At 54.0% G+C, this 25,566-nt stretch overlaps 1 protein-coding gene across 7 annotated transcripts; it reads left to right on the top strand.

Annotated features, from left to right (window-relative positions):
* Positions 1-7,655: 7,655 nt before the first annotated feature.
* Positions 7,656-24,807, top strand: TYRO3 (TYRO3 protein tyrosine kinase). 7 transcript variants are annotated; one of them, XM_064570634.1, is made up of 20 exons: positions 7,656-7,917; positions 9,640-9,739; positions 10,052-10,152; positions 10,934-11,104; positions 12,566-12,652; positions 13,202-13,264; positions 13,438-13,553; positions 15,099-15,276; positions 15,969-16,114; positions 16,658-16,802; positions 17,186-17,315; positions 17,398-17,498; positions 17,772-17,867; positions 18,191-18,271; positions 18,709-18,801; positions 19,244-19,365; positions 19,777-19,886; positions 20,056-20,215; positions 20,435-20,571; positions 22,798-24,806. In XM_064570634.1, exons 1-20 carry the CDS (start codon positions 7,803-7,805, stop codon positions 23,186-23,188), a joined length of 2,643 nt encoding a protein of 880 aa, XP_064426704.1. In that variant the 5' UTR covers positions 7,656-7,802; the 3' UTR covers positions 23,189-24,806. The 7 variants fall into 7 exon arrangements, with proteins under 7 accessions (XP_064426704.1, XP_064426703.1, XP_064426707.1 ...); XM_064570633.1 differs by having other exon boundaries at positions 9,640-9,823; positions 22,798-24,805; XM_064570637.1 differs by lacking the exon at positions 22,798-24,806 and adding an exon at positions 22,622-22,784 and having other exon boundaries at positions 9,640-9,823.
* The last annotated feature ends 759 nt before the right edge of the window (positions 24,808-25,566 follow it).

Below are 25,566 nucleotides of genomic sequence, written 5' to 3'. Positions count from 1 at the left end.
CCACCCCCTCTGGGGTTTGCCGGCTTGGCGCCGGGACACACACCCCCTTTTTTAAAAAGTTTATTTATTTGGGCGCCTGGGTGGCTCAGTTGGTTGAGCGACTGCCTTCGGCTCAGGTCATGATCCTGGAGTCCCGGGATCGAGTCCCGCATCGGGCTCCCTGCTCAGCGGGGGGTCTGCTTCTCCTTCTGACCCTCCCCACTCTCATCCTCTCTCTGTCTCATTCTCTCTCTGAAATAAATAAATAAAATCTTAAAAAAAAAAAAAAAGAAAAAAGTTTATTTATTTAAGTAATTTCGACGCCCTATGTGGGGCCCAGCTCCACCCCGAGATGGAGAGTCGGGTGCTCTTCCAACTGAGCCAGCCGGGTGCCCCTGCGCTCGGAACCCTTGAGCGCGAATATACTCTGCTAGCCCTGCCCTACCCCACCACGTAAGCTCTATGCTGACACCCAAGACACTCATCCTTTGGATGTACAGCAGGCATGATGAGGCCCTTCTGCACATACGACACCCGTGACAGAGGCAAAGTGTACTTCAGACGCCCCTCTGCATTCACCAGCCCGGATAATCACATCCTAAACCCAGCACCCAAGCTTGTGGGCAGCACCCAGACACCGGCACACACCAAGGTGACCTCCCCACTGCGTTTATGGGTGAGCAAGAAGGTAAGCATGTAAAAGGAAAGGCGAGGCTTAAGGAAGAAACTGTAGGAATGGCAGTGATGAGAAGAGAGAAGAAAATAGTCTCATTGCCCACAGGGTGATCCCCTTCGTGAGCATCCCACCTTTGTTCATGTAAGTGTCTCTTCGTGGAAATCCTCCCTTTCTTCTCTCCCACCTCCTACCCCCAAAGTCTTTCTCTTCTTTTAAGGCCTAGCTAGAGTGAACTCTAAAACCTCTGCCAACCAGGCCTATTCACTGAACTTCCTTGGAATCCTCCATTGTGCCACTTGTGTGGCTTGTTGGGGATGCACTGCCAATTATCAGCTATCACCGGTCACCTTTTCACAAGCATATGTGCTGTTCTCTTGCAGAGACTGTGAGTTCCTTGGGGGCACCAGGCCTTCTTTTTGCATCAGTAGTGCTCAGCACCCAGCATATTGCCATAAATTTAGGACCTTAGCAAATCATTGCTTCACTGAAGGCCATCTTAGGGCAGCCAGTGTTAGTCCATTGGTTCTCAAACTTTAGCAGGCATCAGAATCACCTTAAGGGCTTGTTAAAACAGATTACTGGGCCTCACCCTCAAGAGTTTCTGATTCAGTAGGTCTTGGACAGGATCCAAGAATTTGCATTTCTAACAAGTTTCCAGGTATTCTACTGGATCCTTCTTTTGGTCTCAACTGCAGCCGTAAATTTCAGCTACTAGGCTTTAGCCATCCTTGGGGTCCAAAATAGTACTGGACCTGGTCAGAAGTTATGGGGAGTGAAGGAGGGGAACTGGAGCTAGAAATGCTGGAAGAATGATAGTAGAAAATCATTGTTTGTAACCACTAATGAAATAATCACTCCAGGCAATGATTGTCAATGGCTGATAAAACTATTAGGTGAAAGGTTGGTGAGGATTTTATGAATGATGGATCAGGTTGCCAATTTATGAACATCACTAAAAGTGAGACCACTGGACATAATGTGCTCCTGATTTGATGAAACTGGAAGTTACAAAACACTTCCCAAGAAACCTTCATGCCAAAAAACTGAACTTGAATCTAGTGAAGGATCTAGATCTAACTACCAGTCTACAGGAAATATGAGTGGTAGAGGAACATTTTAATAACACAAGGATAGGGCGCCTGGGTGGCTCAGTCGGTTAAGCGACTGCCTTCGGCTCAGGTCATGATCCTGGAGTCCCGGGATCGAGTCCCGCATCGGGCTCCCTGCTCGGCGGGGAGTCTGCTTCTCCCTCTGACCCTCCTCCCTCTCATGCTCTCGGTCTCTCATTCTCTCTCTCGCAAATAAATAAAATCTTTAAAAAAAAAAAAAAAAAAAAAAAAAAAAAAACACAAGGATACAATTAACCAAACCCAAATTGTGCAAAATTCTACAAATGACCCAGTTTCTTCTATAAATTTCATGTTCCAAAGAGGAGGGGGACCTTTTATAGATTTACAAATACAAAGATTACAATTAAATATATGGTCCTTGTTTGGATCTCGGTTCAAACAAGCCTAATGTAAGAAGATGTTTTTTTGAGACTGTTGGGGAAAACTAAACACAAACTGGATTTTATAATAAGGATTTTTTTAAAAAAATTATTGGTTATGGATGTGGGTTTTTTTTTTAAATAAACTTTATTTTGGAATAGTTTTAAGATTGTATTTATTTATTTTTTAAGATTTAATTTATTTATTTGTGAGAGAGAGAGCACGAGCCAGGGGGAGGGGCAGAGGGAGGGAGAGAGAGAAGCCGACTCCTCTCTGAGCAGGGAGCCCAATGCAGGCTTGATCCAGGACCCTGTGATCATGACCTGAGCCTAAGGCAGACACTTAACTGACTGAACCACCCAGGTGCACCATTTTTTTTCTTTGTAAAGTTCATTGAATTATAGAGTACAAAGCTCCTGAAAAGGGAGGGGACCTGAGAGAGTTGCCCTTGCCCCCCATTAAAAAAAAGAAAAAAAAGTTTATTTATTTGAGTAATCTCTACATCCAAAGTGAGGCTTGAACCCACAACAGGAGATCAAGAGTCACATACTCTTCCAACTGAACCAGCCAGGCACACCCCTCCCATTTTTTTAAAGTAAGCTCTATGCCTGATGTGGGGCTTGAACTCAGGACTCCGAGATCAAGAATCACATGCTCAACCTACCAAGCCAGCCAGGTGCCCCAGTTTCCCTTGTTTTTAACATTTTACATTAACATGGTATATTTGTTAGAATTAATGAACCAGTGTGCCTGGATGAGAGCCTGCTTGAGATTCTCTCTCTTTTCCTCTGCCTGTCCCATTGCTTGTGCGTGTGTGCGCGCACATGCGCGCCCCTAAAATTTGCTTTTAAAAACTTTAGGAAGAGGTGCCTGAGTGACTCAGTTGGTTAAGCATCTGCCTTCGGCTCAGGTTATGATCTAAGGGTCCTGGGATTGAGTCCCCACATCAGGCTCCCTGCTCAGCAGACTCTGCTTCTCCCTCTCACTCTCTGTGCTCTCCCTCTCTCTTTATCTCTCTCACACATACACATTAATAAATAAATAAAATTTAAAAAAATTAAATGTCTGGGAAAACACCAAAAAATGGGACAATGGAAGACAAATAGCTAAGATTATTTTTATTTATTTATTTTTAAAGATTTTATTTATTTATTTGAGAGAGAGAATGAGAGACAGAGAGCACGAGAGGGAAGAGGGCAGAGGGAGAAGCAGACCCCCTGCTGAGCAGGGAGCCCGATGTGGGACTTGATCCCGGGACTCCAGGATCATGACCCGAGCTGAAGGCAGTCGCTTAACCAACTGAGCCACCCAGGCGCCCTAAGATAATTATTGAAGCAGAGTGATGGATACACGGGGGATTCATTATACTTTTCTCCCTACTTGTGTATATGTTTGAAATGTTTCATAATAAAAATTTTTTAGGGGCAGCTGAGTCGATTAAGCATCCAACTCTTGATCTCGGCTCAGGTCTTGATCTCAGGGTCGTGAGTTCAAGCTCCGCATTGGGCTCCACACCCATTGTGGAGCCTACTTAAAAAAAAAACTTTTTTTTTTTTTTTTTAAATAGAACCAGAGGGGCACCTGGGTGGCTCAGTCGGTTAAACGGCTGCCTTCGGCTCGGGTCATGATCCCGGGGTCCTGGGATCGAGCCCCGCATCGGGCTCCTTGCTCAGCTCCGAAGAGCCTGCTTCTCCCTCTCCCTCTGCCTGCCTCTCTGCCTACTTGTGCTCTCTATCTCTCTGTCAAATAAATAAATAAAATCTTTTAAAAATAAATAAATAAATAAATAAATAATAGAACCAGAAAAGCATCACTTGCCAGCTGTAAAAAGGGTCAAAAAGAGAAACACAGACAGCTAGATATACGGCATTCAAACAAATATACTCACACTCACACATATATATTTCCTTCGTCAGCTGACAAGGACCCTTTACTCACACATGGAATGCTTCCTTTCAGGGCCATCCCTAGGTGAAATTTTGAAGACAGTTTTTTTCTTTCATATGCTTAGACCCAGGTGCTGTTTCAGAAACCCCAAACTTATTGCTGTCTTCCGACCTCCTAAGTTTGCTTTTGGGGAAAAAGTCTGACCATTTGAAAGTCCTTCTGTGACTGTACATTGAAGTTTAATCTCTTCTAGGGATTTACCTTTCTGTTTTGTCTTCACTTGGGCAAGGCGTGGCATTGTTTCTGACTCCGGAATTTCAGGCAAGGGGTGTTTGGCAGGCACAGGGGCCATCCCCAGTGGCCCCTGGCATCACACCTGCAGGCAGTTTTCCTCCAAGCCCAGTTTTCCTCCCTGCTTTCTCTAAGGTGATGGGGAGCACAGTCTGCGGCCTGCCCATTCTGGAAGTGGCATTTCCCAACTCACCTCTTGAACCAGTAGTTCAGAAAGAATGGATCCTTGCTCACAGGGCAGCAAGACTACCTTGATCCCATGGCTCACCTTGGTTCTTTCTTGGCCCATACAGCCTCTTCCTTGAATGGGGAGGATGGGAGGAGAAGGTCCTAACTCTGACAAAGCTGAAGCAGCTGTTTCCTGAGACTGATGGAAGTTGTCATCAAGGGATTCTGCTACTATGGGCAGATGGTTTTTTGTTTGTTTGTTTTGGAGAGAGGGGGAGGGGCAGAGGGCGAGGGAGAGAGAATCTCAAGCAGGCTCCATGCCCAGCACGAGCCTGCTGTGGGCCTTGGGGCTGGATCTCACAACCCTGAGATCATGACCTGAGCTGGAAATCAAGAGTCAGACGCTTAATTGTGCCACCCAGCTGCCCCAGGCAGATGGTTTTTATTTCCAGGTTTGTCTGTGTCTTCTCTCTATCCCTGGCCTCCTTGGGCAGTCCTGGATCATAAAAGGCAGAGTGGGCAGATACTTACTTCACCCAAATAGGGAGATGCCAGGGCCCAACCTAGCTCCATCCATAATAAGGGGCTGCTGCTAGCCCTTCCTCTCCCTTGTGGTCCCTTCTTACTCCCCTGGAGTAGATCATAGCTGGCTCTGGTTCTGTTCTGAGGACAGGAACTCCTGGGACAGCTGCTCCTGCATTATGTCAAATACATTTCCTGTTGATTTGATTAGTTCCCGTCAAAGCAATGCGTTTATGAAAGAAAGGGAGATTTTGCAGGCATGTATTTGCACAGGCGGCCAACCTCCTTCAAGTCACACACACACACACACACACACACACACACACTTTCTCCCCATCCACCCACAAAGTGTCAGTCACATTTAGAGTTTGCACAAATGCACACCCTCCCTCACACATCACAATGCACACCCTCTCACCCACCTACACACTTCTTCCACAGAATCACACCTGCTCACATACTCTTAAAGCACGTTCCTATACCATGCTGAGAGAGAGAGAGAGAGATAGGTAAAAATTTGTTGCTAGGGCTCAGGAAGGTAAGCACTCTATGTGGGAGCTAGAAAGTCAGAAGACCAGGACCCAGAAATACTTAGAAATACTAAGAATTGAGAAGGATTCAAAAGCAGGGGTAGAGAAAGCAGAGACTCAGAGCTCCTTGGCCCCACCAGGAAAGCGTGCTGCCCCAGGGAAACAGTGATGTGCCTGAGGCCTGCAGCTGAGATAAGAATTTGTCTAGGCTGTGAGTGCAGAAGGCGGTGGCATCCCCAACATGTCCAAGAAGCCCATTTGGACTGGTAGCTAAGGGGCATCCTCAGTCTGGGATTCCCTGTCAGAGTTCAGGAAACAATGGAGGAAATGAGGGGAGAAAAGGAAGTGGGAAGTTGGGTTTGGGCTCTGGGTTCAACATCCTTTAGGAGAGAGTCTTTCCAATGTCAACCAGAGTCAATAGGAGGAGGCTTTCTTTCACTGGAAACTTGAAGTCCCCTGGAGAGAGAAGAGATGTGGGAGAGGGCCTTGAGGAGTGACAAGTGCCCGAGGGCAGAGCTGTAGCGCCCCCTGGCCCCAGTAGCTCGGCCCCGGCGACCCTGGCTTCAGCCCCAGACTGCGGTCGGCCTGCCCTGATCCGACTCAACCCAAATGCAGAAGCTGTGGCCTCTGGAAAGGAACAAGTATTTTCCTTTAAGAAAGGATCCTGGAGCCCACCCACAGCACCCAAGAAAACTGGCAGAGCACCCAGCTACACACAGACTTCAGGCCCCTGCCATCCAAGTCTGACAGCCCTTCTGGGGTGTCTCCCCGTGTTGCCACCTGAGGGCGCCCGGAGCTGGGTCTGAGGCTGCCGCCGGCACTGCTGTTGCTGTTATCATTAGGATACTTAATAAGCAAGCACTGATGGGGCCAAGTGGAGGAAGAGGCAGGCCGCTGCTGCTTGGGAGAATCCCTGGAAAGATCCAGTGGGGCTGTGGGGACAGGGGACTGAGTGGCTCGTTCCTCCTCCCTACCCAGGACTTCTGGGAAGGGCCCTCTGGAGTCGGCTCTGGGGGACAGGTAGAGAGGCAAGGGCGAGAGGAGGGGAAACACTTGGTAGGCTGCATTTGGAACCGGCTCAGCATCTGCCTGACAGGATGGCTTCAGGCACAGCCACCCCCGTGATGACTGGTTGTGGGGCAGACCAAGCTCTGAGGCAATCATTCATTAATTTAACAGGCATCTGTCTGCTTATTTATGGAATGCCTACTGTGTGCAAGGTGGTCTACTAATAATAGCTAAGGTTTTATTGGATACTGTGAGGACACAGCCAACTTTCACACCATGTCTTAGAGGTTGCGGGGGGCGTGTAGATGCAGAGGAAGCAACTAGGAAGAATGACAACCCCCAAAGATACGGGCCATGGGGCTTTGGCCTGTGTAGTGTAGCAGTGGGGATGTCAGATATAAAACCTGAGGATTACCAAAAAGATCTTGGAAAACTCGAGACCCAAGGCCCAAGATCCTGGAGATAAAGGGGTGGGAAATGGAGCACGAATATCGGAAATTTGGGTGAAAGGCTCAAGAAAGAGGCAGGAAGGGGTGTTAGTAGGTCCTGAGGGGGGAGCCTTGAGTCACGATTTCGGGGGCCCCGACGATTGGGAATTTAGGGGACTGAGATGCTTTATGGCCTGAGACGGGGGACGGGATTCTGGCATCAGAGCCTGGACAAAAGTTGGGGTGCGACAGAGGCTCTAGCGAGGTTTGACAGCAGGAGCCGGAGTGCTGGGTCTGAAAGGATGCTGGAAAGTGTTTAGGGAAAGGAGGGGCGTGGCTGAGTGCGCCACCCGGGCACCCGGCCGATCCTCTGGTCGGCCCTGGGGAAGCTGGCCCGGGGTGCCGCGGCGGTTGGGGAGGCCGGAGGGCGGGGGCCGGCCGGACAGGCGGCGGCCGGGTAGGCGCTCCGAGCGAGCCGCCCGAGGCTCCGCGGGGGGGCGGTACGAGCTCGGGCTTGAGGGCCGGCGGGCTGGGGAGGAGGCGGCGGCTCGCAGAACATGAATCAGCGGCGGCGGCGACGGCGGCGACGGCTGTGGAAGGAGCGCGGTGGCCCAGCAGCGGCCCCGGGGACCCCGCGCTGCTGACGGCGGCCGCGGCGACTCGCAGCGGGCGCGGGTCTCGGAGGCGCGGGCCCCAGCGCCGCCCCCCGGGACGGCCCCCGCCCCTCCCGCGGCCGTCCTCTCTCGTCCCTCCTCCTCTGTCCCTCCTCCCTCCTCCCTTGTCGCTCGCGGGCCGGGCCCGGCATGGTGCGGCGTCGCGGCCGATGGCGCTGAGGCGGAGCATGGGGCGGCCGGGGCTCCCGCCGCTGCCGCCGCCGCCGCCGCCGCTGCTGCTGGCGGGTCTGGCCGCTCTGCTGCTGGCGGAGCCCGCGGCCGCAGGTAGGGGTTGGTCGGGAGGCGGCGGAACGCGGGGGCGCTGCGGAGGGGCGCGGCCGGGTGGGCGCCCAGGGACCGCCGCGGAGCGAGTCCCGGCCTGGGCGGGCCGGAGACTTGGGTGGGGGGACGAAGCTGGAAGGCCGAGGCTTGGGGGCTGGGGGAGGGGGGCGCAGCGCAGCGTCCGCTGCAGGTTCTTGGGCCGGAGCCCCACCCCCAACTTTCTCGCGTCCGGGGCTCTTCTGGCGGGGTGGAAGGGGAAGGGAGTGGGGCTGTGGGCTGAGTGGTCAGAGGGGATTTTCCCGCCTCGACGTGTCTGGTTGTTTGCTCTCCCCTCCCAGTCCTGGGGACCCCATTCTGCCCGCCCTGCACACGAGAGCCCCACTCTGAAACCACAGGGGCTGGACTCAGCACCCAAGAGGCACACCTACCCCATTTAGGTACAGGGGCTGTGAGGGTGCCCAGTCACGGAAAACATCTGGACATACTCTAGTTCCTGTACCCGCTCAGAGCTTCCTGAAACAGGGAATGCTGGCGAGGATGGGCTGGAGCGAGGTTGCTGGTCTTCGTGGGGGCTAGCCTTGTGTTCCCACGTGGCCATGGAGACATTGGCCGGTTATAGGAGGGCTACTCTCCAAGTTCCCAGGTCCCTCTGGGACTGTTGGGTGTGTATGGGGTGTGAGGTCATCCCTCCCTGCCCTGTGACCGGCCCTGTGTCACAGGCTAAAGCAGCAGCCTCAGCTGGCACCTTGTCTGAGATGGCACTCCCTGCTATATGAGATTCTCAGGGAAGGGAAGGCAAAGAGTGACAAGTTGACAAGTATTTACAAGCTGAAAGATGTGTATCTCAGGATCAGAGAGCCCAAGAATTTGCCTAGGGTTGCACAGCAAAGGGCAGGAAGAAGCAGGACTGGATTCAGTTCTGTGGATAGTTCACCTGCCCCTCTGCTTAAAAACATGACAGGAGACCAGGAGGGGTGTGTGTGTGTGTGTGTGTGTGTGTGTGTGTGTATGCAGAGGTAGCATTACGCAAGGTGGCTCCTGTTGGTGTGACAGCTCAGGGGTCTTGGGCTCCCTCTTCAGGGCCCCTCCCCTCCCTTCTACCTCCTACCTCCCTAGCACCCGCCCCTGCACACATTCAGGTATTAATAGAGCGGGTGGCTGCCAGGAAAGCTGCCATGTGTTTGATCTGACGTGGTTCTGCAGCCATATGTTCTCCACTTCAGGGGAGCACCCCCTCCTTCTCTTCCTCAGCCTCCTTTCATTTGCCAGGGTGGGGTGCAGGGGTGTGCCAGCAGCAGTGTGAAGTCTGGCCAGACACCTCGGGCGGGCAGAGAGCTGGCCGCCTGTTGAACTACAGGGGTGCAGCGGTACCTGCCCCAGGTGTATGTGAGGGCCCTACCTTTTTGGCCTGGCTTGCCTTCTTTTTGGTGGTTGGGCTTGAACTTAACATGGCCCAGTCAGGAGGTATGGGGAAGAGGTCACTTCCTTGGAGCTGGGGGGAACTTGGCAGTGGCAGACATGTGGCTGGAGAGCTTGTCATTTTCCTTCCCCCAGCCAAGGCCCAGACCACCTTCCCTCCCACACTGTCCAACCTCTGCTTTCTTGACCATTAGCTGAGGATGAGCCCTCTGACCCAGAACCTAGGTTCTGGAAGAGGATGGGGGATATTTCCAGGGACAGAGTCCCTGTCAAGCGGGTTGACACCTTCTCCTTCCCACCTCTCAGGCCTGAAGCTCATGGGAGCCCCGGTGAAGCTGACCGTGTCTCAGGGGCAGCCAGTGAAGCTCAACTGCAGTGTGGAGGGAATGGAGGAGCCCGAGATACAGTGGGTGAAGGACGGGGCTGTGGTCCAGAGTGTGGATCAGGTGTACATCCCAGTCAGTGAGCAGCACTGGATTGGCTTCCTCAGGTGCAGGACCCTGGGGGAGAGTGTGCATGCCAGCCTGGGGGCAGGTTGTGCTTTTTCCCTGGGCTTGGGAGCTGGGGGCAATGCTGATGCCCAGAGGTCTGGGTTTTTTTATTCGGCAACCTGTGGAAACTTCCAGAAGTGGGGGCAGGCTGAACGCACTGAGTCTGCCCAGCATAGCTGCGCACCCCCTTGACCCTGGGAGGTGAGCCTGGTGTCCTGTTTCCACAGCCTGAAGTCAGTGGAGCGCTCTGATGCAGGCCGGTACTGGTGCCAGGTGGAGGATGGGGGTGAAATGGAGACCTCCCAGCCAGTGTGGCTCACGGTAGAAGGTGAGGAAGCAGAGACACGAGTGGGCATGTTGGCCTGGAGCAGGTGCTGTCTGCTAGTGACCACACGTCTGCAGAAGAAAGCTCAGTGGAAGCTGATTTGCCCCATTGCCCTCTGAGGCCCGATTGCTCCAGGCTCCAGGCCTTCCCTACCCCAGACATCGGAAGACCCTACTCATTGGAGTCTGGGTATTTCACAGCCAAGGGGGTGATGAGGACCTCCAGTCTATGGGGTGCAGTCAGTTTCAGTTGTCTGAGCAGCAAGCCTAAGCACCCATCTGGGGCTGGACCCTGTTCTGCCAAGTGGCCAGGCCAGGAAGGGGAGGGCTGGGGGAGGGGAGGAAGGATCCGCAGCTGCGGGAGCTCAGAGCTGTTCAGCTCAGGAAAACAAAGTGACTAAGAAAGTAACAAAGGGCCCTGAACGGGATCTGGGGCCTGCCAGCAGAACTCTGCTAAAGCTTCCGCCCACTCCCCCTCCCTTTCTGACCTTCCCCCAGCTCCCCACCCTCTGCCTCCTCCCCTGCTCTGGGAAGGCCGTCAGAGCAGGTCTGGGAAGCGAGAATCTACCATGCCCAAGGGGACAGCATAAAGGATATTCCTAAGGTGCCCAAAGAAGGGAAGCTTCCCCCCTCAAGCTAGACGCCTGTTCTGCAGTTTGACCCAGTCCTAAGGGACCTGTAGGACCTTCTGCATAGAGGGCTGCAAATGGTAGCAAACTTGTGGCTTGGGTAGTTGGAAACTGAGAAGTGGCAAGGCTCATCCCTCCACCCCCCTTTCTCCCCAGGTGTGCCATTCTTCACTGTGGAGCCGAAAGATCTGGCAGTACCACCCAATGCCCCTTTCCAACTGTCTTGTGAGGCCGTGGGCCCCCCTGAACCTGTTACCATTGTGTGGTGGAGAGGAGGCACGAAGGTGTGGGGGCCCGCTCCCTCTCCCTCTGTTTTAAATGTAACAGGTGAGCAGCCTCAGGAGGGGGCTTTGAGTAGGGTTGGTGAGGCTGGCAGCGTGCAAATCTGTGCAAATCACCAAGTCTGCTCTTGTGAGTGTCTAAAGCACACCCTGGTGCCTGGGTACGTGAGCTGCACCGTTACTAAGCTCATTAGTCAGGTGTGCAAGGCTGGCCAGGGAGCTGATCAGTGGTTCAGTGGTGATCCTGCTGGGCGTGCTTGAGGCCTCTGGAGCCTCTTTCCGTCCTGCACGGTAGTCCAGGCCGTGCACAGCTGGCCCTGGGAGATGAGTCCTGTGAAACCAGGGGCACCCGTTCCCCCCACCCCTCCCAAGGGAAGGAGCCGGGAACCAGCCCACGCAGAGCTAGGAGGAGTGTCTGGCAGGCTTGCCTAGAAGACAAGAGTCTAGGGCTGCAGAGTGGGGAATGGCAGGGAGAAGGAAAGGGGGGGGGTGCAGCACAAAGAAACAGGAGCCTCCTCTCCTAATGACCCTTTCCAGAAATTTCTAGACATTTTCTCAAACAACTATATTTATCCATACCTCCACACAGCTAGACCCAAAGCAGCAACGCCTGTACACCCACCTGGACCCCAAGATCCTCAGGCACATACGAAGCTTGTGAGGCTCCCTTCTCTGTGAAATAAAGCTCATGTTCCTGGTTGAGGCTTGAACTGACCAAAGAAGTTGGGAGGCTGAGCTTGGTCTCACATACTGGACTGTGGGAGGGATAGGTTCTGATGTGCCAAGTCCCCTAGCAATATGAATCTTGAGAAGAGGTGGGCTACCGGGCCTGTTCGGGAGGTGCTGGGTTGGAGCCTATGAGAGGGAAGTTCAGTTCTCTCCAGATGTGCGTGGTTGCGACCCTCCGGCAGCCGGCCTGATAATAAGCACTCACTGAACTCCTACTCCACACACCACACTGTGCTAGGCACCATGGGGGATCGAAGGAATACAAAAGATATAGAAGCCGTCAGTCCAGCCCCCAAGGAATTAGTGTAATTGGGGAGACAAGACACATGCATAAGATGCTGAGAACTATTGCAGGGCAAAGAATCTGCAAATCAACAATGATGCGGGCATAGAGCAAACAGAGAAGGGCTCTGGATTGTACAATAGAGGAGCGAACAGAGAAGGGAGGCAGCTTTGTGCTGTCTGCGGGAGGTGGGATTGAGGCAGGGGGAGTAGTATGACCTTTCTCAGGTGCTTACTGTGTGCCGCACGCTTTATGTGGGTTTGCACAATCCTCCCAATTCAAGAGATGAGAAGACAGAGCCCCAGCCCTGGGGTTTATAGCCAGGCTCGTTAGACTCCAAAGTCCCTGGTTGTTCCAACCTGTCTAGCCCCTTCCTCTGGCTGGAGGGACTTCTAGGATATTCAGATCCAGAGCCTGCACAAACCCCCTTCCCCAGTCCCAGGCTGAATGGGAGTTGCTGCTTGGGGGGCGCTGACTGAGGTTTTCTGGCGTCAGGGGTGACCCAGAGCACCGTGTTCTCCTGTGAAGCTCACAACCTTAAAGGCCTGGCCTCTTCTCGCCCAGCCACTGTTCGCCTTCAAGGTAGGAGGACTGGCAGGAGGGAGGGAGGGTGAGTGAGGCAGGGGCGTTTGCAGCCAGCTGTCCAGCAGCCGGGTGAAGTTACAATCATTTGGTGTTCCGGCTTCCCGAGGCCCTGCTGGGACCTGAGGGATGAAGGGTTAATTGGCAGAGCTCCATCCCTAGTGAGAGCACCTGAGACCCTGCCATGGCTGAGATGAGAATAGAAACCTGACGTCACAGCAGATTTCCCATCACGATGCAGAGTCCTCGGGAGGGAAGGAGGGAGGGAGGGAACCAGCAGGAGATGGTCAAGGCTCATGCCCAGCCTTGCTTCTGCCAGTCCCTGTGGAGGGAATGGGGCTGGGAAAAACAGCCTAGCAGGATGATAGCGGAGATCCAAAGGGCTGGTGTGCACAAAGGGAGGAAAGTTGGGAGGGAGAGAACCAGTGGGGGGGGGGGGGAATGGGTTGTGGCTGCAGGGGCTGCCTCTCAATTGTCTCTTCCAAGGCAGAGGTACTGTTGTCCCCCCTTCCCCGCCACACCCACTCTCTTATCCTATTCCTTGGCCAGATAGGGACCCTGATTCAGAGAGAGGCGACCTCTCCCCGCAGCCAGCTGATAACACTCTCCCTGGTATGAGCAGCTCTCCCCTACTGGCTTCTTGGCTTGTATATGACTGTGGTGCTGGGAGTGCTGGGTAGCCATCATCAGGTTGGGGGGACCCCAGGCCTTAGGGAGGGACTTGAGGCTTGACTCCTTCTCGGGCACTTGAGTCCAGGACGCTGACTCTCACTCCTTGTCCACAGCACTGCCTGCAGCCCCCTTTAACATCACAGTGACAAAGCTCTCCAGCAGCAATGCTAGTGTGGCCTGGACACCAGGGGCCGATGGCCTGGCCCTGCTCCAATCCTGTACGATCCAGGTAGGGAGGACAGGCTCTCCTGGCCATGTTCGTACTGTGGCTGCCTCGGTGGCACTTTGTTCACAGTGGTATCACATTTACCTACACTTGTCCATGGGGCTTGGTCTCCAGCTCTCTCCAGGTGTTGCTCCCTTACCAGGAACAGCCCAGCCCGCCCCTTATCCTGGGTGCTCTGGCCACCAAGTGACTTGGCAAATTGGCTCAAACCCATACATTCTTCAGGCTGGAAAGCAGATCACTAGAGCAGATTTGGGATGCCTGGAGGAGTTTTTCTTCTGTCGGCAAAACCCCAAACCTTTGATTTAGCTGATACCTGTACCCTCATGCCCCATCCCCTGACTCATGCCAAAGAGAACAAGGGGACTAGAAGGGGTTCTAAGCCCCAGAGAGTGGAAAACCTGGGTGAGGTGATATCAGAAACAAGAGGCAATGCAGACTTGTTTATTTTCATCTGTTTACTCAAAGTTTTTAATGAGCACCTTTGAAAGTGTTCTAGGCAGTTCCCCCAGGCAGGAGAGGCCCCTGCTCTGGGCTGTACCATTTAGAGGACTCCACTCTGGCCCTCTTGTGGCTGCACCCTTGCCCCTGGGTAAGGAATCTGTAGAGACAAGGGGATATGCCCATCTAGATCATGAGGACATCCCCTCCCCTTCCCCCAACTGCCACACTACACCATCTTCTAGATACTCAGGACCTCCGCCCTTATGGCCCCCAGTCTGCTTCTAGGACCTGTGTGGGCCTCCTCCCTGGTCCCTCCTTGGGAGGGCATGGTTTGTGCACCTCAAGTCCAAAGGGCAGCCGTTGTGGGGAATCGGTATGCAGGTAGCATTGTCCACACCCGCGCAGTTGATATTCCTCCCGGTACAGACCCTTGGCTCACAGGCTAGCTCTTCTTGTGCCACCACATTCTGGCTTGGGAATCCTAGGGATGAGAGGATTATAAATGCAAACCTGACCTTGATTGAAGCTTTATTTGTCCATATGCCATCATAGGAAATATTTTGTCCAATAATTTGTTAGCTGATTTATAACATTTAAATATTTAGCCATATGGTATGTGGATCTCCATTTGTACACTTGTCCTGGGCCCCCAAAATGTAAGGTGAAGGCCTGGTTCACTGTGCTCCTAGGCTCCCAGTTACTCTGCCCTTGAGAAACTGAGACTTTGCACTTGCGTGTAGTTATAATAAATGGTAACCCTTCTAACTCATACCCTTTGGTATGAGTTTTCTGGAGTAGTTGGGAAAGTCTTTGACAGAAAACGTTGTATTTGCACTGAGTCTTAAAAGATGAGTTGGACTTTGCTAGGAAGAGCAGGTCATTCCAAGCAAAGGAACAGCATTTGCAAAGGAATGGAGGCGTGGAACTTGGTGTTATTAGAGTGGGGGCAGGTGGGAGGGAGTGGGTTGCAGGTGTTTGCTGATAGGCTTAGAGGAGGCATTAACTCAAGATCTCCCCCCACCTCCTCTGTCCCCTGCTCCTGCCCATGCCTATTGCATCTTCGGCCTCCCTCCTCTCCATCATTACTTTGCGGCTTTTCTGTAGGTGACACAGGCTCCAGGAGGCTGGGAGGTCCTGGCTGTTGTGGTCCCCGTGCCACCTTTTACCTGCCTGCTCCGGGACCTGGCACCTGCCACCAACTACAGCCTCAGGGTGCGCTGTGCCAACGCCTTGGGGCCTTCTCCATATGCTGACTGGGTGCCCTTTCGGACAAAGGGCCTAGGTAAGGGGCTTGCAGAGCAGAGTGGCTGGGCAGGGCCTGCACGGGGAACAGGCGATGTTGGCTTCAGTCCTGAATGAAGTTGCTTGAGAGAGAGGTTACCTGAAGGGGGGTTCCTGCCTCATTCAGCAAACACCGAGTGTCTGCTGTGTACCTATGAATTAGATAAATCCGGCCCCTTCTCATGCAGCTTTAGTTCTAGGGGTGGAGCAGACATGCAGATTAGAAAAGATCAGATCATTTGGTGAGGAAGAGTGCCCTCAGGGTGGTCCAGGCATACCCCCATAAAGAGATTGAAGTTTGAATGATAAGGAACAAGCCACACATGGGGGAGGGGAAATCACTGCAGAAGGGGGCATAGCAAGTGCAAAGATCCTGTGGCAGGAACTTGCTTGGAGTTCTCCTATCAATAGCAGAGATGCTGGTGGCGCTATGAGGGGGAAGTGGTGAAGGATGCTGCTGAGGCAGTAACCAAGAGCAGCACTGTACCTAGCAGGGTGCTGTGGGTCCTGCCATTGCTCACCCCTCCTCCACAGGACTCTGGGTGAGAGCAGTCAGAACTGGGAGGGAAGTCCTAACCCCCACCTGTAGCTGTCTGAGCTGTGTAGCTCTTGGGAGTTGGTTCCAAAGGCTAGCACAGGATGGTGATAGTGGGAAGGGCAGGGCTCTTAGCGGCCTTCTCTCTTTGGGTACAGCCCCAGCCAGCGCTCCCCAGAACCTCCATGCCATCCGCACAGACTCAGGCCTCATCCTGGAGTGGGAAGAAGTGATCCCCGAGGGCCCTTTGGAAGGCCCCCTGGGACCTTATAAATTGTCCTGGGTTCAGGACAATGGAACCCAGGTAAGGGGCACCCAGGTAAGGGGAGACAAGCCTCTGCTCTCCAGGTACACCGAGTCATCTGTCAGGACTCTTAAGACCTTTAGAGCTTCCGAATGGCTGTCCTTGGTGGGCCTGGGGACTTTGGTGGGCTGGGCCTCCCACCACCCCAGGGAGTCCACTTTTCCCCACCTTCCCCTGCAGGCTTCCCTCCTTATTGGATTGTCTCCTGTTAGGATTGCCTCCGGTGGCCACTTGTAAAGCAGGAAGCACATTCCTAAACAGACTGGGGGAGGGCACGGATAAGGCTGTCTTATCCTCAGCCTGGTTCCTTCCCATCCCCCACCTCTGCCTGCCTGGACTGAGCCTTGTTTGTGTTCAGGGAAGGCCTCTGCGGCCTGGGGAAGGAATGTGATGACTCCCAGCAGGTTGTGTTCCTGAGGTCCCTGAACCCACAGTGTCCCTTACCTCCTGGGTTCCTAGCTGGACCTTTTTCTGCATTCAGGCCCCAGCTGGAGGCCTTTTCCTCAGACTCAAATGTGGGATGGGGGTTTTTCCTGGCTGCAGGGTGAGCTGACAGTGGAGGGGACCAGGGCCAACTTGACAGGCTGGGATCCGCAGAAGGACTTGACTGTGCGTGTGTGCATCTCCAATGCAGTTGGCTGTGGGCCCTGGAGTCAGCCACTGGTGGTCTCTTCTCATGACCGTGCAGGTAAGGCCTGTAGGGGAAGGGCAGAGGGGATCAAGGCTCTCAAGGCCAACCTAGATTGGTGGAAGGAGCTTGGTAGCACCTTTGCTTCCAATAGACCCAAAGACTCAGCAGTTGAGGCCAGGGTTGGTATTTGAACCATATGTCCTTCTTCCCCTGCCCCAGAACTAGCATAGAAATCCCTGGTCGTATTGTAGGTTCCAACAGCCAGGGCCTGTCACTGACAGGGTAGGAACTCTTGGGGCTTCCTTTGGAGCTTCTTTCCCCTCGGGACCTTTATTGACTTAAGAGAACCTCTTGTCCAGGCCAGATGGCCATCAGTGGAAAGTTCTAAAGGGACTCCTTGATGTCAGCCTCGCTCATGCCACTGCCCCCATCTCCCATAGGCCAGCATGGCCCTCCCCACAGCCGCACATCCTGGGTGCCTGTGGTCCTGGGTGTGCTGACAGCCTTGGTGACGGCCGCAGCCTTGGCCCTCATCCTGCTTCGAAAGAGGCGGAAGGAGACACGGTTCGGGTAAGGGGGTAAGGACAGGAGGGAGAGGCGGGCGATGACCGAAGATCTTGGGGCTGACTCCAAGTCCTGGGTTTCCCCTTAGGCAAGCCTTTGACAGTGTCATGGCCCGGGGAGAGCCGGCCGTTCACTTCCGGGCAGCCCGGTCCTTCAATCGGGAGCGGCCTGAGCGTATCGAGGCCACATGTGAGTGTGGGGAATCATAGGAAAAATGGACTATCTGCGCGCCCCTATCTGTATTCTTTTTGTTAGCTCATTAATTTGGCCAGTGTGTCTGAACATTAATGAGTCCTGAGCACACAACAGTGGAAAAGACACACAGACCTACCCTCGTGGAGGTTGCCATCCTAGCTGTGGGAGAGCTAAACTAAGCTCATGCCTTCTCTGAGGGCCGAGCCTGGGGTGTCGGTCAGGAGCCAGAGAGGCCCCTCTTCTGTCTCACCACCCTTCTCCCCACAGTGGACAGCTTGGGCATCAGCGATGAACTCAAGGACAAATTGGAGGATGTGCTCATCCCTGAGCAGCAGTTCACCCTGGGCCGGATGTTGGGCAAAGGTGTGTGGGGCTGCATGGGGATTAGCCGGAGTGGAGTTTGTCTTTGATTGCTCCCAGCACTTTGGGGGTGTGGGCTTGGGGCAGCTCCTGTGAACACGATATGCTGGTAGACTGCTGAGTCGGGGATGTTTGGGGGAATGGTGGCTGGGGATAAGGAGGGCAGAGGAGCACTCCCAGCATACTTTCGTCGGCTGTGGACAAGGGAGCCTCCTGCAGTGGCCCCGGAGTCTAGTGATTTGTGTCCCTGGGGAGGGTCACCTTGAAGAAAAGGGGCTGGGGCTGGTAGGGCAAAGGGCCTCACCATCATTTGGGTCGGTTCCTAGGAGAGTTCGGTTCAGTGCGGGAGGCCCAGCTGAAGCAGGAGGATGGCTCCTTTGTGAAAGTGGCCGTCAAGATGCTGAAAGGTGAGTGGAGAATAGTAGACCTGGAGTGAGGAGTGGAAGGGGTCCTGAGCCGGAAGTAGGCTCTGCTGCACCCCTAGACTTTCCAAGAAGAGTTAGTCAGCACTAACTAGGATGCCGTCTGTGCCACGTGAATAATTCAAAAGCATAAACCCACACACGTTTGCGCCCTTTGCTTTCTGTCGTCAGCAGTGACTGTCCTCTGGGCTCATTCAGGGTGATTAAAGCTGGTTGCCTGAGCGTCTGGGCTATCCAAACCAAAGGGAAGACCGTTAGCAAGTGGAAAGATGGTTGGAGAGCCCCACTCCATGGGAGTTTCTTCTGCTAATGGCCAGACTGTTTCCTGAGCCCTCTGGGAAGCCCAGGAAGGACAAGGCCTAGGAGTCTTAGGTCAGAATTGGGGGCACATCTCCCTTATTCCCTCCCTTCCATCCTTCTAGCTGACATCATTGCTTCAAGTGACATTGAAGAGTTCCTCAGGGAAGCGGCTTGCATGAAGGAATTTGACCACCCACACGTGGCCAAGCTTGTTGGTGAGCTCCTTCTTGGGGGGAGGCAGATATACAATAGGGCTAAAAGTATGCTCCCCTAAGGTGGGAGGGCAGCCTGTAGGAGAGAAGTTTGGACTTAGCTGGTGAGGAAGCAGATAGCAAAATAGCAAGGAAGGTCCTGGCTGAAATCTGATCCAACTCCAGGTAAGGAGTTTATCGTGCAGGCCCTATACCAAAGGTCTGCACTTGAAGACTGCTCATGTGAACAGAGGAGAAGGAGGGGACAAGTAGATGCTCCAGAGATCTGGGGGGCAGCCAAATCTTAGGTAGTCACCAGTAGGTAGGGCCAGTGTGGACTTACGGGGAGGGAGGTAGCAGAGCCAGGGCTAGAGATATAGGACCTAGCAAGTGGCGGACTCATGCAAACACCTGAGCCATCTCTTGACTGCTATGTGCCCTGCTCCTGACTCTCCCTTGTCCCCAGGGGTGAGCCTCCGCAGCAGGGCCAAAGGCCGTCTCCCCATCCCCATGGTCATCTTGCCCTTCATGAAGCACGGGGACCTGCACGCCTTCCTACTCGCCTCCCGGATTGGGGAGAATCCCTTTGTGAGTGCCTGAGGTGGAATGGCCAGGAGTTGGAAAGGGACAAAGACCCTGGCATTGAGTTTGGCTTGGTGGGCAGGGCCGATTAAACTGGTTGGGAAGAGGCAGCCTGGCTTTGACCCTTTTTATGTTAGAAGGCTTCCTTCTCCCTCACAAGCCCTGCTGGGAATTTTAGGCGGGGCAAGGGCCCACTTCTGGGAGAAGAGACCTCTAGAGCTCCACACTGGGAGTGTCTTGACTCTTGGATGCTCTCTCAGATCTGCCAAAGCTTCTTTGCCTTGGGAAGCCCCTCCAAACGCCCTCCTTTCAGTAATTCCAAGGACAGTCTTTAGGCTTTCTGGCCAGGGAACCCCCTTCATCCTGCCCTGGCTGGGTGGGCAGATCCAGCCTGAGCTAGCCCTGTCTGCCCACTAGAACCTGCCCCTGCAGACCCTGGTCCGGTTCATGGTGGACATCGCCTGTGGCATGGAGTACCTGAGCTCCCGGAACTTTATTCACCGAGACCTGGCTGCTCGGAATTGCATGTATGTGAATTCTAGAGGGCTCGGGGCGTGGGGTGGGTGGGGAACAGAGCAGCCTACGACAGGAGAACTAGCTAATGGTCGGCTCTCACCTGGGTGCGTGGGGACAGCTGGGGAGCAAAGATGCCCTGGTTTCCGTAAGGCTGACTGCATCCTCCAACACCCCTCACAGGCTGGCGGAAGACATGACAGTGTGCGTAGCTGACTTTGGGCTCTCCCGGAAGATCTATAGCGGGGACTACTATCGCCAGGGCTGTGCCTCCAAATTGCCTGTCAAGTGGCTGGCCCTGGAGAGCCTGGCTGACAACCTGTATACTGTGCACAGTGACGTGGTGAGCAGGGTGGCACAGGGAGGCTCGGTGGGAACGCAAGCAGCGTGGCCTAGGGTGTGGGTGGCCCTTTAGAGTCCTCAAGGACCTAGCTGGGTCTCTTCTTTGGGCTTTGGCTGCCCCCTTCTGAGGCCCCTGAGCCCTAAGATGTGCTTGCCTTAGGGTTCTGCCCAGCTCAGGAAACCTAGTGACATCTCCCCTCCAACCTTGCTTCCGTCCCAGTGGGCCTTCGGGGTGACCATGTGGGAGATCATGACTCGTGGGCAGACGCCGTATGCTGGCATTGAGAATGCTGAGATTTACAACTACCTCATCGGCGGGAACCGCCTGAAACAGCCTTCAGAGTGTACAGAGGACGTGTGAGTGCCCTGGGAAGGGGACCTGGGGAGGAAGGAGGAATTTGGGGTTTCAGGTGCTGCCTGCCACCACAGCTGCTGGTCCAGTGGGAGCGCGGAACCTCAACTGGACCTTTCGTTTTTTTGGTGGAAATGTCCTTGTCCCCAGAGGGAAGACCAACCTCCACTCCAAGCTGCCTCTTCATCTGCTACCTCCCGTTTACTCTCTCTCCTGCTTTCCCATCCTGTATTTTTTGTTCCACCCTTTCTTACACTCTTATTTTCTCCAGTTTCCAGGAAGAACCAGGAACCCCGAGGGCAGAAGGTACAGGGTTGAGCAATAGCACACGATTCTGTCACCTTCTCCCCCCCCCCCCCCCCCCACTCCTTCTCAGTCCCCAGCTAGTCTAAGAAAACCTCCCAGGCTGGGCCCTCCCTCCCCCTCAGAGAGGGCTGCACCAGGGCAAGAAAAAACTGCCTCTCTGTCACATTCCTCGCTGGACAAGGAGGGGGCGTGGGGGGAGCGGGAGGTTGGCTTCCTCTTGAGGGAGTGGAGAGACCTAAGATCCTGGGGAGAAGAACTGCCTTCTTTCCTTTCTGAAAGCCTGGAGCCTTTGGGAGTGGGGTAGGGTGGGGATACACCCACTGCACAGTGGAGTGTTGTGAACCCCTCGTGACTGGAAGACAGGGTTACTAGCATTAGCTGGGTACTTTACAGGCATTCTTTCAGGTAATCCCCCTCTAACCCCATAAGGAAAAGACTATCATTATCCCTATTTTGTAGATGAAAAACTAAAGATTAAAGAGGTTAAGTAACATGGCCAAGGTCACACAGCTATTAAGTAGATGAGTTGGGATGTGAACCTAGATGCCTGTGATTTTAGAATAGGTGCCTCTTAACTATGACGCCAAATGTCATTTGTCCATTCTAGTGTTGTATTTCCCACCCTGTGCAAGCCAGTTTCCCTGGGGCCCTGGGGGGCCTTTTCACTAGTACCAGGGGGAGGGAGTCCACAGTGATCCAGGGAAGGAATCTACTCCCTACTTCTTGCTGTGGGGCTGGACCAGAGGTCCAGGATCAGGGACAGGCAGAGGAAGATGCCTGAAAGGTGGGGTCCTTTTTCTCTAGGGCAGTTGGTTTGAAGTGCCCTGATCCTCGACTGTGGGTAAGAGGGAAATCTGAGGGCGTGAGCCAGGCCCTACCCCTCCTGCTCATCTGCACAGTTCAGGGCATGGCAGGGGCAGGAGCTCAGGTTTCCCTGTGGCTGTAGCCTGCCTGGGCATCTGGAGCTGCAGAGGTTCTGCTGGGCATCGGGGATCAGGCTCCAGCTTAGCTTCCTCTCAGGTTGGGGCTAGTGTTGTCAATAGGGCGGGCGCTGGCCTCCTACCAGCCAGCCTGGTGGACAGGCGCCAGTTGGCTCCTAGCACAGCCTTGACAATGTAGCCCAGCCTGGCCACATACCCATGGCCCCACATTTCCATGGCCTCTTCGATGTCTGGCACCATTCCTCCCATCATTGGGGGCCCCTGTCAGGAGGGCCAGTGTGTGGGGCAGTTGTTTGGGGCTTCTGTTGTAGGCACAAGAGAGTCAGGCATTTGCTCTGACTGCATCTGGTCAGAACCCCCTTCCCTTAGTTCTTTTTTTTTTTTTTTTTTTTTTTCCCTTAAGCCTGAGGCATTCCCTGGGAACAGGAATAAGACCTCAGGGAATCTGTAAGGCTCCTGAAAGTGTATGTAGAAAGTGTTCCTTCCCGGGGGGGAGAGGGGGAAGGGGCGGGGAGGGCTGGAAGCTTTTCTAGATTCAAAGGTGTCCATGAACAATGAAGATTTAAGTCTGCCTGAGTGGGTGAGGATTTGGGACAAAGGGTGGCTGTTCAAATCCTTGCCATTAAAATAACACTGACTCCCGCTGTGTTCTGCAAGACAAAAGCACGCCTAGTGCCCCTCCCAGCAGAGCCTAGGACGGACTCTGGAGCTAGCTCCATCCCTTTCTACCTGTGTGACCTTGGGCAAGGTTCTTAACCTTTCTGGGCCTGTTTCCACAGTGGTAAAATAGGAATCATTTATTTCACAGGGTTGTGGTGAGCATTAAATGATAAATGTCAACTACTTAGAAGAAGGCCTGATACATAGTCCTACATATGGGTGTGTTAAAGAAAAGTTTCCCAAATCGTGGTTCCGTATGGTGAAGGGGCCTCAGCTTCTCCTCGGGGGTCCTCACTGCCACCCCTCACGCTCCTCTGCGCCCAGGTATGAGCTCATGTTCCAGTGCTGGAGCGCCGACCCCAAGCGGCGCCCGACCTTCACGTGCCTGCGGATGGAGCTGGAGAGCGTCCTGGGCCACCTGTCCGTGCTGTCCACCAGCCAGGACCCCTTGTACATCAACCTGGAGCGAGCCGAGGGGCCCGCCGAGGGAGGCCCCCTGCAGCTGCCTGGCGGGGACCAGGCCAGCAGCGGGGCCGGGGATGGCAGCAGTGTGGGGGCAGCGGGGGGCACCCCCAGTGACTATCGGTACATCCTCAGCCCTGAGGGGCTCGCCGAGCGGCCCGGGCAGGAGGAGGAGCCGCCGGAAAGCCCCGCCAGTGAGGCCGGGAGGCGGCTCCTGCAGCAGCAGGGGCTCCTGCCCCACAGTAGCTGTTAGCCCACAGGCTGAGCGCGGCCGGGGCCGTGCTGCTGGCTGTGATGCTGGCCGCGGACCCTGGCCCGGGCCGCGCGGCGGGGGGGCTCCTGTGGCAGCCCTCCCAAGCTGCGCTGGAAGCCTGGACCGACCAAATGGCCCAATCCCAGTTCTTCCTGCGGCCACTCTGGGCTGCCTGGCATCGGCTCAGGCCGGGGCCGGGTGGAGGTGGGCCAGGCCTGGTTGCCTAAACCCAGGCAGCTGGCAGGAGGGGGTGGTTATGTTTCCATGGTTACCGTGGGTGTGGAGAGGAGTTGGGGGAGGGTAGATCCAGCCCTGTGGGCCTCTACCCTCTGGCCGAGCTGCCCCTGCTGCTTTAGCGCATGCACTGAGGTGTCTCTCACCCCGGGGGCCCCAGCCCTGCCCGTGCTCGGGGTTTAAGTGTCCGGTTTTGCTCTTCCTCACAAAGAGATGCCCTGGTGTTATTCCCCTGTAGGTGAGAGTTGGTAAGGGGTTGATACAGTCAGGTCCCAAGTGCTGGGAGACAGTGGGGCGCTCCCAGGTCTGAATCCTCGTCCCCTTCCTGATGACCCAGCCCGCCTAGGCCAGGAGTCAAGTGCAGCTGACCAGGTCACAGCAAGGCATGCTGGATCACTGCAGGCTGCCATTTGCCCAGCCTCTAAAGGCAGGGCACCCAGCCTGGCAAGAGGAAGGGGTGCTGTAGGCCCTGCCCAGGAATGCGTGAGGCCAGAGAGGAGTCCAGGAGCCCCTCTTTACGCCCTCCCACAGTCTGTCTGAGCATGCTACCAAATCCCAAAATATCCTAAGACTAACAAAGGCAGCTGTGTCTGAGCTCAATCCTTCCATGCAGCGTCCCTTAGTCCCAGTTTTCCCTCTCCCTGGAGATCCTCTTCTGTCCCAAATCTCCAGAGACAGAGAGAAAATAGGCCTGATGGTTGGCGTGGGTGGGGGGGAGTTACTGGAGCCTGGACCCCAGCCCTGGCTAGGGGAGCCCCCGGATTGCATGGGGCAGGCCCCTGCTGTTAGGGATATTTCCAAGCCGTTAGAAGCTGTTTAAAAACAGAAATAAAATTGAGAGCTAAAGACCCAAGGCTTTGTCTCTTAACTGTTTACTTTTTTCCAGATCGCAAAAATGAAGCATCTCTGCATAGAGAAAAATCTGGAAAGACATATGCCAAAATGTTAACAGCTGTTATCTTTACATGATGTGAGTTAAAGGGACTTGTTTTCCTTTGTGCCTTCCAAGTTTTCTGCACTGAGCACAAAATGCTTTTGTAATTAGAGAAGACCCCAAAGAATGTTATCACATTAAAGATAATACATAGTCATGTAGACAATTAGGAAAATGTAGAAAATCATTTTTAAAAGTGGCAAATACCTATATTCCTACCACCTAGAGATAGCCGCCCTTGACCTTTTGAAAATGTAAATGTTTTGAAAAAGTTCTTTATCTTGGAATAAGGACAAAGACTGCTTTGGCTGTTGGCTGTCTCCTACTCCTCTATCAGACTTCCCTTCTATCGTTGGGTGTGGATACTTTGTTCTCATCTTTACACCATTGCTGGGAGCCAGGGGAAACTCTGGGAAGAAACAGGCAAAAAGAATGGTTTGCCTCTTCCGAATTAGAAGTTAAGAGCATGAAGTTTGCTTCCAAGTATTTCCACCTGAAAATTTTAGTTTAGAAACTTTATTTATTTATTTATTTTTAAAGATTTTATTTTTTATTTTTTCTAAAGATTTTATTTATTTATTTGAGAGAGAGAAAATGAGAGAAAGCTCATGAGAGCGGGGAGGGTCAGAGGGAGAAGCAGACTCCCCGCTGAGCAGGGAGCCTGATGCGGGACTCGATCCCGGGACTCCAGGACCATGACCTGAGCTGAAGGCAGTCGCTTAACCAACTGAGCCATCCAGGTGCCCTTAAAGATTTTATTTATTTATTTGACAGAGAAAGAGCACAAGCAGTGGGGAGTGGCAGGCAGAGAGAGAGGAAGAAGCAGACTCCCTGCTCAGCAGGGAGCCCGATGCGATGGGGGGCTCGATCCCAGGATCCTGAGATCATGACCTGAGCTGAAGGAGGATGCTTAACCGACTGAGCCATCCAGGCACCCCATAGTTTAGAAGCTTTGAGAGCAAGCTCGTGGGAGCATGTAGCAGGAGGCATGAGAACTGGGCCTTTCTCTGTGTGGAGGGGTGTGGGAAGACAGGGAGGGACACAGGTATTGCCCTGCTGGCTAAGGGCAATGGAATGGGGCGGGTGCTTCTGAAAGCAAATATCCTGAAAAACCTGGTGCTGGTACTCCAAATTCTGGTTCTCACGTGGATCGTGAGACCTGAATTCACATCCAGGGAAGTGGCTTTCAGAATGTTTCCTGCTGTAATTA

Source organism: Mirounga angustirostris, unplaced genomic scaffold, assembly GCF_029215605.1.
Source record: "Mirounga angustirostris isolate CCGP_5_RB_7025 unplaced genomic scaffold, mMirAng1.0.hap1 SCAF_9, whole genome shotgun sequence".
NCBI classification, from domain to species: domain Eukaryota; kingdom Metazoa; phylum Chordata; class Mammalia; order Carnivora; family Phocidae; genus Mirounga; species Mirounga angustirostris.
This window is presented reverse-complemented; position numbering and strand designations above follow the sequence as displayed.

What these genes read in the sequence shown, in the direction of transcription:
- TYRO3 (XM_064570633.1), top strand. Translation starts at nt 7,803, where the DNA reads ATGGCGCTGAGGCGGAGCATGGGGCGGCCGGGGCTCCCGCCGCTGCCG. An exon ending in AGCTGATAACACTCTCCCTG is followed by an intron (nt 13,265 to 13,437) that starts GTATGAGCAGCT and finishes CCTTGTCCACAG; the next exon opens with CACTGCCTGCAGCCCCCTTT. An exon ending in CTGGCTGCTCGGAATTGCAT is followed by an intron (nt 19,887 to 20,055) that starts GTATGTGAATTC and finishes CACCCCTCACAG; the next exon opens with GCTGGCGGAAGACATGACAG.